General features: G+C 55.7%; 3 protein-coding genes across 3 annotated transcripts in view; 1 reads left to right on the forward strand and 2 right to left on the reverse strand.

Annotated features, from left to right (window-relative positions):
* Positions 1 to 1,678, reverse strand: part of LOC128278786 (paired mesoderm homeobox protein 2-like) — a 28,890-nt gene extending 27,212 nt beyond the window's left edge. The window contains exon 1 of the mRNA XM_053017515.1: positions 1,672 to 1,678. Within this exon, the coding sequence (XP_052873475.1) occupies positions 1,672 to 1,678 (7 nt within the window). The remainder of the gene's footprint in view (positions 1 to 1,671) is intronic.
* An 871-nt stretch (positions 1,679 to 2,549) lies between these two features.
* Positions 2,550 to 7,125, forward strand: LOC128278787 (sodium-independent sulfate anion transporter-like). Its single transcript, XM_053017516.1, has 5 exons — positions 2,550 to 2,615; positions 4,942 to 5,093; positions 5,161 to 5,399; positions 5,471 to 6,251; positions 6,332 to 7,125. The coding sequence occupies exons 1-5, from the start codon at positions 2,554 to 2,556 to the stop codon at positions 7,123 to 7,125; spliced, it is 2,028 nt and encodes a 675-aa protein (XP_052873476.1). The 5' UTR covers positions 2,550 to 2,553.
* Positions 7,126 to 10,080: 2,955 nt separating this feature from the next.
* LOC128278788 (putative N(4)-(beta-N-acetylglucosaminyl)-L-asparaginase GD10667) lies at positions 10,081 to 10,596 on the reverse strand. Its single transcript, XM_053017517.1, has one exon. It carries the CDS (start codon positions 10,594 to 10,596, stop codon positions 10,081 to 10,083), a length of 516 nt encoding a protein of 171 aa, XP_052873477.1.
* Positions 10,597 to 10,763: the final 167 nt, after the last annotated feature.

Here is a 10,763-nt window from a genome sequence, read left to right on the forward strand (position 1 = left end):
TATAACCGAAGCATCCACCGAAGACTTCATTTGAATGCCGGCCGCAGGAGATGCTTTCCTCCGCAGGCGGAAGTGGTTTGTGACCTTATTCGGGACATCGCCGCCCGCCAGCGTGTGACGCAAATCCGCCGGCCAAGCTCAAACCGAAGATTTATGCCTTTACGAGAGGGGAGTCGAGCGGATGTTTTGCGGATCACGGGCAACCACGGGGCGGTCGCGGGGTGTATCTGGTTCGCGTGACGCGTGCGTAGCGTCATTATCAAACGCGTTTATCGTAGTGCGCCGCGGGCCACTTAAGCGAGAAACTTCAAATTTCAATTAGCAAAATCAATTGGCTGCCACTTCGGCGATGGACCGGGATGGCGTCTCCGGGGACACGCCGGCCGGTAGCGTGTGCTTCCCGGGAACGCGAACGCACACACACGCTAATGGTCGATAAGAAAATTGACGAAAATCTATCATCCCCCGCTGGCACGTGTGTGCTCCGGTGAGTGAGTGTCACCGTGCGATCGTCGCGTACGCAGCCACTCACGAGAAACGCTAGGAGAGAGAGCGCAAACGCTCTCAGTGCGTGTGTCTTAGACGCGCGCGCAAACAAGCTCCTTAAGCGCGAAAGAGAGGTGCGCTTATCTTTGCGAATTTTCAGTAAAAACGTCCAAGTGCGAGTACCTGGCCCGAGAGTGACCGTCCTGTTTGTGGCCCGGCCCGTCCCGTAGATCGATTATAATTTACCCGGTCGCCGGACCGTTGCGGTCAGTAAACCGTTGACGCACGGTACGGGCAGAAGTGCCCCTTGTGAGCGGTGTGTGAAGCTAGGACCTTCTCTCTAGGCGGTGGCCGCCTTGTTCTTATTCTTGTTCGTGTGCTTGTGTTCCGGTTTGCAGAAGAAAGTGCGATCCGCCCGTTACCGGTTTCGTCGTCGGTTCATCGGTGAACTCAAAAGTGATCCCGAACTGCTCGCTCGGGTGACGCGGTACACAGACAGCAACCGCCGTAAGGATGTCGTAAGTAGCTTCTTTATTCCGCATTTAAGGGGCCGACAAGGGACCGTGCTTGGCCCCGTACCCAGCCGTAAAGGGACGGGACCTAAATTCGCACATTGGTCATGTCGGGTCGACCTAATTAAGTGCCTCTAATGGACCGCCATGGTCGTCGTTTGTTGAGCACGATTGTTCCACCGCACTGACCACCAGCTTCGAGGGCCGCGGGACATCGAATCAATAGACGAAAGCCTATAGACACTGTGTCAACAATCGCATCGCACATCCGATTAAAAAGGGAAACGGTTCAGTTATCAGAGCGCCCGCGTTTTGCAAGATGCGTGCGCTGTCGTTTGGAGTGTGCCTTGTTTCTACTTGACGCGGCCTCGTGTGCTTACAAGCTTGTGAAACGTGTGGTCACTAGAACTGGAGCCATTTTTATCTAAAGCTTCTTCTGATGCAATCCACGCGCCCTCGCTTTCACTCGTCGTTCGAATGGTGGCTTATCGAGCAAATCAGAAAAAACCCTATCAAGGATTAGGAAGTGTGAATTAAATTTCATTAAATTAGTGAGTAAGGTGCATCAACTGAATTCGATTCCGTCCGTTTCCGAAGTCCGAGTATCCCGAAAAGCCGTTACGATTTGAATTGATTGCAACGACCGTTTAGGGCGCCCATCGCGAGACCTGACTCGCCATGCTGTCTACGCCTTGCTGTGGCCCAGGACGCGGTTCAGATACGGAATGGAATTTTCTTTTTGTCGCCGAATCCGAACCCAAGCTAAAATTAGACAAGACAACGGAATCGCCACGATCGGCGCATCGTAAACCACAGCCTATTGAACCCACGTGACGTACCGTAAACCGATTGTACGTTTATCGATCGAACAGGGATTAACCGGCACCGATAAGAGCGCCAGCCTGCGATGCAATTGTCTGCAGGGTTAGTGTCAAGAGCCAGACACCCACCGAGATGGGAAGACCCAGCATAAACTGCGCTAGGTTTTAGCTACATTCTAGAACCCGCTTATCTGCCTCTAGATCTCACTCATTCAGCTTCTAAATCGGTCCGGCTTACACACTACACACTCCATTCACTACGACCCCGGCTAGTAGTAGGTTCAGCGATAACGACTTTCAACTTTTCAACCAAAAAACACATTAAGATACTAGGCCACCCGAACGGGACCACCGGATTCCAACCGGAACACGACGTCTGACGTTCGTCGGCCGGACAGACAAACGATCTTCAACGTCTGACGCTTGCCTCATCACACGTCAAACGCTGCTGTTGTGTTGTGTCCGACTCGGTCGGACCAGACTTCTTGGTGTTGACGCTAAACGACGCGTTTGCTAGGTTTAGTAAGTCGTCTTCGTTGACGACGACGACGGAAACGACCGAACGTGGGGCGTATTCTTGGCAGACTCCTCCTGGCACCTGGCACCACCGTTGGCCGATCTATTCAGTCAATCGAGAGCCATCGGTCGGGCAGCATAAGTGGTTCTCCGAAGTGCATCTCCACAGGGTGTTTCCTGCGCAAAGGGTGCTCGGTGGTGCGCCATAAACCTTTACCATGGCCGACAACGAATCGCTTGAACCGACTACCGGCCTAGCCATACCCCGGATACAGATTAGGTAAGGCACACGGCCTGGCCAACGTGTGCGATCGCGTGACAACAGTCGTTCGGGGGCTGGCGGCGTAATCGCCGCCACACGAGACGCGCTCTGTGGACAAACAACTGTGTGACTAAGAGGAACCCCGAAAACTTCGGTGTAAACCCCGACCCCGGGGCGGGTGGGTACGGCGCTCGGAATACCAATTACCGGGACAGATAACGCAGGGCCATTTTATGGCCACCGCCCGCTGCCGCCTCCGCCTTTTTAGTGTTTCCGATCTGTCAGATTTCACCTGCAGACCGGGCCTCTTATCTTTACTGATGCTGCCGAATTGGTCTGTTTTCGTGTGTGTACCCATCGGATGATAGCTGCCTGGTGCTGCTGCCTGCCGCCGTTGCGGAGCTGTTCCTGTTCTGGGCAAATACTGATAACAATTTTGGCACACGGCAAACAACGTGTTGGCTTTGAAGCCGTTCGCCGAAGCGACGACGACACCGAAGGTTTGCGATCTCGCGAAACAACTTGACAACGGACCCGCAACTGTCACGATACTGTCAATCGGATAGATGTCCGCAGCGGACTCGGACTTCGTTGCTCTTGTTCGGGCGTGTCTTTGTTTCTCTTTTATTGCCCAAATTAACAAGCGCACCTCGCGCCTGTTATCGCACTTGTCGCGGGTGTTCCAGGTTGGCCACAGGACCACTTGATTGTCCGCTGCCAGACCCCATGATGGATGATGGATGGTATCGAGCAGGCGCCAGGAAGGGCCCTCCCTGATGCACCGCGGTGCATCTACTAATAAACCCTCGTTCCCGTTCGATTAGATTGGGGGCCGGAAAAACTTTTCCCACCTCGCGTTCGGTTCGTTTTATTTTTATGTCCGCCCAAGCTCGCGGCTGGGCGCCACGGAACCACCAGCTGATTTTGGTCGCCTCCTTCTCTCGGACCGAGAGGGACCGAACCGAGAGCCATCTGATTCGGCGACGACTTTCCCGAAATAGACTTGAGTGCGGACTTGACGGTCTTGAACTTCGCGCCCTTCCCGTTCTGTTTTTCTTCGACGGGCTGGTCGCTTTTCGCTGTGGTCGCGGGTATCAGTCATTCACTGGTTGGGATACGTTACCAGCCATTAACCTCCAAGGGAAACTTCCGTACTTTTCCGAACCCGTTTCGGATGAGCTCCGTGCTGTGTCCGCCCATAACCGTGTTGTCACGTGAGACTTATGCTCTCGGTTTCGTTTGCCGTTCCGTTCCGTTTTCTGTCCCTAGTTTTCTTAACGGGGACCACAAGGACACACACGAAATGGGCCGGGTGTGGCGTGTCCGAAATCTGGCCCGCTGCTCGGTGCCAACAAATTCCGCCAAATATCCGTCGTGTCGAAAAATCTGTTCATTACCCCAGTACCGCGGTGTCGGTGTCGGTTGGTCGGTGTTTGACGGTCAAAATCAAGGCCGTGCAATGCACTGCACGCGCGTCGCTGCCAGAGCCAAGTACTTGGCACGACCACCGATTCCGAAGGAGACGGATTTGTTGTGAGACTAATGTCCGGGTGGGCAGGTGTTTCCCGTGACCGGTTTCCGAACCGGAACGGGCGATTGTTTTGGTCCGGGACGGAAGTCCAAGCCAGCCGCAGATTTATCACCGCTCTCCCGCGTGTGTTTATCCTGCGGACAAGGCGCGGGATTTATGACGCAACCAGCGCACGGAGCACTTTATCTCCGCTACGGTGGCCCAAGTCAGGAGGTTAGCGTCTTTTACAACCGCCAAACGTGACCACAACCCGTGCCACGGGCACGGGCTTCTTGGGGAAGAGGTGTGTAAATTACCACTTGACAGGCGGCTGGTACTGTTCTGTCGTTCGAAAAGATATGCGAAAACCGCGTTCCCTCACCTACGTCAGCTGATTCGCGAGTGATTAGAACGAGTCTTAGGACTTGGCGTCACTGCCGGCAAGTACTGCGTGCGAAAATGTTAATTTTAGCGCACAAACCCACACACCCAACCGCGAGGCCAAGTCGATTGTCTTGGGAACCCCTTTCTTGATGTCGTCGCTTCCGAGAAATACGAAGCTACCGTGCACCATTTGGACCGGAAGCAACGTGAAACATAAGACGGGCCAGGCACGAAAGCGAAACGGAACGCGACGGCTTGGTATGACTCAAGACATTCCTGACCCGGAACGCGGGACCAAGTGCCCGTGTGACCCAAAAACCCTTACTACGCACTATTAGCGCACCGACCGGGCGATGAGTCACGGAGAACCAACTCGGCATCTGACACCTCGCTCACTGCGGGGTCTTCAGTCCACACTAACCGCCTGTCATCGCTTCCCATACTTGCCAGGCGGACGTCGAGCGACACGCAGCTGGACAAGGTCCAGATCAAGTCGGCCTCGGTCTACAACATTCACGGTCTGAGCGGCTCGCAGCACTCGCTGAGCGTCACGCCAATCCACAAGGATGTCGTCGGCTACCGGGGCAGCAACGAGTTCATACGTAAGCATCCGGGCTTCTGGGTTGTCTGGAACACATCTTTAACCACACACACTCTCTCCCTGGACAGTGACCGACGATAAGCAGTCGACGATGGATCAACTCCGGTCGATCGGTCCGTGGTGTCGGCGCAAGTGCAAGAACGTGTGCCGGCGAAAGATTCTCTACAAGCGTGTCCCGGTCCTGAACTGGCTGCCACGTTACTCGGCGGACGATGCGGTCGGAGATTTGGTGGCCGGCATCACCGTCGGCCTGACCGTCATCCCGCAAGCCCTCGCCTACAGCAGCATCGCCGGTCTCCCGGCAGCGGTACGGCACTTCCCGAGGTTCGGACTTAACCCAAAACGAGGCTAACGAGTGTCCCCTTTCCTTCCCCACAGTACGGTCTCTATGGGTCGTTCGTCGGGTGCTTCGTGTACATTCTGCTCGGCTCCTGCAAGGACGTACCGATGGGACCGACGGCCATCGCTTCGCTACTCACGTTCCAGGCGTGCGACGGGATCTGGCAGCGGGCCGTGTTGCTCTGCTTCCTGAGCGGACTGATCGAGCTGCTGATGGGTCTGTTCGGGCTCGGCTTCCTGATCGACTTCGTGTCCGGCCCCGTCAGTTCCGGCTTCACGTCAGCCGTCTCGCTGATCATTCTCAGCTCCCAGGTGAAGGATCTGCTTGGGATTTCGGCCAAAGGGAACACTTTCATCGAGCAGTGGACATCGATCATCGACAACATCCACAACACGCAGCTCGGAGATGCGCTGATGGGATTTACGTGTATCATTGTGTTGCTGCTGATGCGTCTTCTGCCACGCATCAAGGTTGGCCCCCCGGAACCGGTCGATCAGTCCGTTGTCCAGAGGATCATAAACAAGTCGCTGTGGCTCGTCGGAACGGCCCGGAACGCGATCATCGTCGTGGTTTGTGGTGGCATCGGGGCGGCTTTCTACGAAAACGGCAGCCAACCGTTCCGGATGATCGGCGAGGTGCCGAGCGGGCTTCCGTCCGTGCAGGCCCCACCCTTCTCCGTGCCCGAACTGGTTGGGCCCGATGGGAACGTTACGCAGGCGTACGAAAGCTTCGGCGACATGCTGTCGAACCTGGGCTCGATGCTGATCGTTATCCCGCTGATTGCTCTCCTGGAGAACATTGCCATCTGCAAGGCTTTCGGTAAGGACACGGACCCAGCAGAGCGCTCCGACCGGATGACGATCGCTAACGGGCTTTTTCTCTCTCTCTCCCTCCGATAGCTGACGGAAAACCGGTCGACGCCACTCAGGAACTGATCGCCATCGGAGTGTCCAACATTGCCAACTCGTTCGTCATGGGCTACCCGGGCACGGGGGCACTTTCGCGCGGGGCGGTCAACAACGCGAGCGGAGTACGGACACCGTTCGGTGGCCTTTACACTGGGCTGCTGGTCATACTGGCGCTGCTCTTCTTTACGCCCTACTTCTTCTACATCCCTCGGGCGGCCCTGGCGGCGATCATTATTGCTGCGGTCATCTTTATGATCGAAGTGCGCGTCGTTAAGCCGATGTGGCGCAGCAAGAAGACGGATCTGATACCGGGAATTGCGACGTTCGTTGCCTGTCTGGCTCTGCCGCTCGAGTACGGCATCCTGGTGGGAATCGGGCTAAACATCCTGTTCATCCTGTACCACGCGGCCCGCCCGAAGATCCACATGGACCAAGCGGTGACACCGTGCGGTGTCAAGTACCTGATGCTGACGCCCGACCGGTGCCTGATCTTCCCGTCGGTCGACTACGTGCGCAATCTGATCAACAAGCAAGGCCTCAAGAGCCAGATCCCGCTCGTGATCGACTGTACGCACATCTACGGGGCTGACTTTACCGCCGCCCAGGTTATCGATACGCTCATCAAGGACTTCAAGAGCCGCAACCAGTTGCTGCTGTTCCTCAATCTGAAGCCCTCGGTCGGCAACGTGTTCGAGGGAGCCGACCTGGAGTATCGGGTGTTCTACGACTTCGAGCAGCTGGACAAAGCGATCCAAGAGTGCCGCCGGAAGAGCATTCAACCTTAGCCGCCGTGGCTGTCACAAGTGATCTGTACAGTTTAGCCTTAAAGATAAGACCTGCCCTACGCCCCGTAAGTTACCTCATAGGTGACCTCAGTTTGTTCGTTCCTAGACCCTCCCAGGAGCCCGATTCCCGAGTTTGTTGTACTATTTAGTGAATAACGCGCCCATGCCCCGATCCTGACCGGACCGGAGCGGAGTAGTCATGTAGCCACGCATCGAAAGACACCGTTAGCTCGTAAGCCATAAAGACGAATACCAGATAAACGTTTACTTATTTATGCAGTAACGGGTCCAAGGCTTCAATACGCGATGTACTTACACTGCAGATTCATCGACGTTTGGAACATCGAGGCCCGGTGCACGTCCTGGTGCGTCCTGCCACCCATGACCGAGCACTGCGATCCTGGGCCGGCGGCAGCCGCCGCGTGGTGTAGAGCGCTCATCGTCACGTTCCCCGGTCCGACGCCGGTGCCGACGGGATTGTAGGACCGAGCCATCGAGGCCGCCGCCGCCGTGTAGCGGTAGGCGGCCTGCGACATCTGGCTGCAGGACGTGAGGTCACCGTACGAGCAGGGCATATTGCCCAACCCGGTCGGATCCATACCTCCCTGGAGGCAGCTAGAGTCGAAGCTAGCTGCCGCCTGGTTGAGGTACGAGTAGTCCATGTCGTGGGGATAAATTTTGGCGACTTTTGTGTTTCACGGGGGGCCACAAAAAACTCGGCGCCCAGCGCGGGCGGAACTGTCAGTTTCGTTCTCACCACACACACACACACTCAGACACCCAGTTCACTTTACCCGATGACGATAATGTTGATGGCAATAATACTTTCACTGATGCCGATACCAACCAGGCCGATGCCAGGGACTCCGGAACTCCTTCGCCACCACGGGACGGGCTCCACGGAAGTGGCACACCTGGCGGCCCGGTACTCGAACCGCCCGCGGGTTATGGAATTAAATTAAATATTAATTTCCTTCCGCATTTCCGGCCGCGGCCATTACCGTCGCACCAAGTGTTGCGGATTGCTTGTGATTGTGTGTTTTTCCTGGGCTTTTTTTTCGTTCGCTCTCTCTCTCTACACTTCCACGCGTCGAAATGTCTGTCAGTGCTCCGTTTTTTCGGGGGACCGTTTTCCCCACCAACCAGTACGGCCCGGTTATGCCCAGACTTTTATGTGTGTGTCGGTGTTATTTATTTTTATTATCCATGAATTTTGCACTCAACACTCCGGCCGGCTCCGCCCGAGGTTGCGCACACAATTTGCACGTCGTCACGGGAGCAGTTTTGGCGGCACACACACACACACACGCACAGATCAGTGGGCTGGGCAGGATATTTTGGGGCCTTAACGGTGACGATGATGTTCACGCACTTAAACTGCGTTGGCCCCGACTTTTTGCGGAATAAATTCCGTAACCGCTTCAGGAAGAGAGCCGGAACCTTTCAACAAGGATCCAGTTTCATAAATATCTTTACGAGGCTCGTTTTGGGACACTTTTCAGAACAACATTCGCACCACCACACGATCCGTTTCCGCCACAACATTCGGCAACGAACTCGGAAGTTCGGAACAACAACGCGACACGCAACGGGCGCTGACCGCCGCCACTCGAAACAACAAACTGACCGACTCAGACGAACGTCACGCCAAGGACCTGCTGCTGCTGATGCGATGCGATGCTACTGTCTGCTGCTGGCTTCCGCTACTGCGACCGGTTGCTTGCATTCGCCGAAATCAAATGATAAGCTTAATTCAATAACGGTGAACTCAAAGCCTGACTGACTCGCATGCTGCGCTGCGGACCGCCGCCAGTCTATTGTTCCAGGGCGGGTGTGTTCCCCTACACGTGTTGTTGGCGTTGGTTTCTATCCTGCCAAGGACCTTGCCTCACACATGTGTCGCCGTGCTGTGCGAGGGTGCCAAACACCCAGCACACGCTGGCGCTGATGTGCTGTCCTTTGTCGTCCCGTGGAACGCTAACGGCGGTGTCCTTTTTGAGCTAGCGTTCCCTTTTCACCACACGCGCACGTGGTTCCGTTTGCGTAAGGGAGAGCGTCTCGTTCGCTGCGCAAGGATCTCCGCAAGGACGCGCGTGATCTAACCCGTCGAAACAGGGGAAAACCCGTCTGCTCAGGGCGTGGCCATCGGATTGGCTCGCCCTCGTCCAATGAGAGCGCGATGCGAACCCCGACTCGGGACTGCTGCTTCGGCGAGGAAAATCCGTGACGTCACCGTTTCCAGAGCGTTTCCCCAAGCGCGCCTGTCGCCTCCAAGTGTCCAAGTCCAAGTTTGTGAGCGTGTACGCGATTAACGGCCACGGAAAAAAGTAAGGAGAAGTCCAAGGCGAACGGGGCCGCTAAAGAGAAAGAAAATGAAGGATGAAAAACACAAACAAACCGGAAGGAGCTAGCGCGGACGACGCGGTCTCTACTATCACCTATCAGTGGTGCGAGGCGGGAAAAAGAGTGCAGCATTTTTATTTGCCATTTCAGTTTTCGACACCACATTTCGGGACACAGATTTCCCTTGCCCCACACCTCACTCATATTTTGCCGTGTTGCCTGGAAAGCCTCAATCGAGGAGTGCACTTGGCTCGCCCAACACACACAGACATTAACGGCCGTTCTGGTACTTATGCGCCGACAGTATCTAGGTTACTACGACCCAAGATGTTGATCGATGTGCACACGGTGTCTTGGGCCGTCGCCGCAGCCACACCGCCCGTCGAGTGTGCCTCGGAGGTGAACTTTTATTGGATTACAATTGATGTGCCGTGGGCGCTGCGTGAGCGCGTCTTAAAGAAGATGTTCGCAAAACACCCGAACATTGGCCGCAACAGGAACGATAGATCTTTGCGCCACCGGCGTGTGCCTTTAATAAATATTTTATTGTAGATTACACGGTTTTACAACCACGGATTACACGGAAGTTGAGAGGGGTTCTTTTCCGGCTCACTAACACTTGACCGTGAGGACCTGCACCTGGTCACTGGCATCGGCCACCGAGTACGGAAACTCCTCCATACCGTGGCAGGCCGCCCCGTGATGGCCATCCTTCGTAGCCACCACGATGCCACCCATGAACGCTGGATAGTGCTTGGCAATCCGCGCGATAGCCCGCTGGCCGGCCTCAGCCGGATCCAACCCATTGCGCATTCCCTCGACGGCTAGGAGCGCAGGCAGGAACCGCATCATGACGTCTCCATCGCCGGTAGCCACCGCGGCACCCACCTCGGAATCCGCATACGCACCGGCGCCCGGTATCGGCGAGTCACCGACGCGACCCGGGATTTTGTGTCTTGCGCCATTGGTGGACGTTCCGGCCACCACATGGCCTGACGGGTCGATCACGATCATACTGATCGTGTCGTGGTTGTACCGACCGAACGTGAACTTTGTACGATCCGCCAAGGGTGGAGACTTATGGTTCACGTCGTTTGCGGACACCGGTTCGTAGGGTCCACAGGACATCGATGGCGAAGGGATAACATTCTAAAAGAGATCGCGAAATTAGTAACAAAGGCGCAAAAACCGCTGAAACTTTTGCGCTGACCCAATCGACAACCGTGCCGTGATACGATGATCGATTGGCTCGCGATAAGAGGACAGCAGCATCAGCGCCAGATAAACGCAGGCAG

This window comes from Anopheles cruzii, chromosome 2 (assembly GCF_943734635.1).
Source record: "Anopheles cruzii chromosome 2, idAnoCruzAS_RS32_06, whole genome shotgun sequence".
NCBI lineage: Eukaryota > Metazoa > Arthropoda > Insecta > Diptera > Culicidae > Anopheles > Anopheles cruzii.

Excerpts from the sequence above, each read along its gene's own strand:
- LOC128278787 (XM_053017516.1), top strand. The coding sequence starts at position 2,554 with ATGGCCGACAACGAATCGCTTGAACCGACTACCGGCCTAGCCATACCC. Across the intron at positions 2,616-4,941 it reads ATACCCCGGATACAGATTAG|GCGGACGTCGAGCGACACGC; the intron begins GTAAGGCACACG and ends CATACTTGCCAG. Across the intron at positions 6,252-6,331 it reads TGCCATCTGCAAGGCTTTCG|CTGACGGAAAACCGGTCGAC; the intron begins GTAAGGACACGG and ends TCCCTCCGATAG.
- LOC128278788 (XM_053017517.1), bottom strand. The coding sequence starts at position 10,596 with ATGTCCTGTGGACCCTACGAACCGGTGTCCGCAAACGACGTGAACCAT.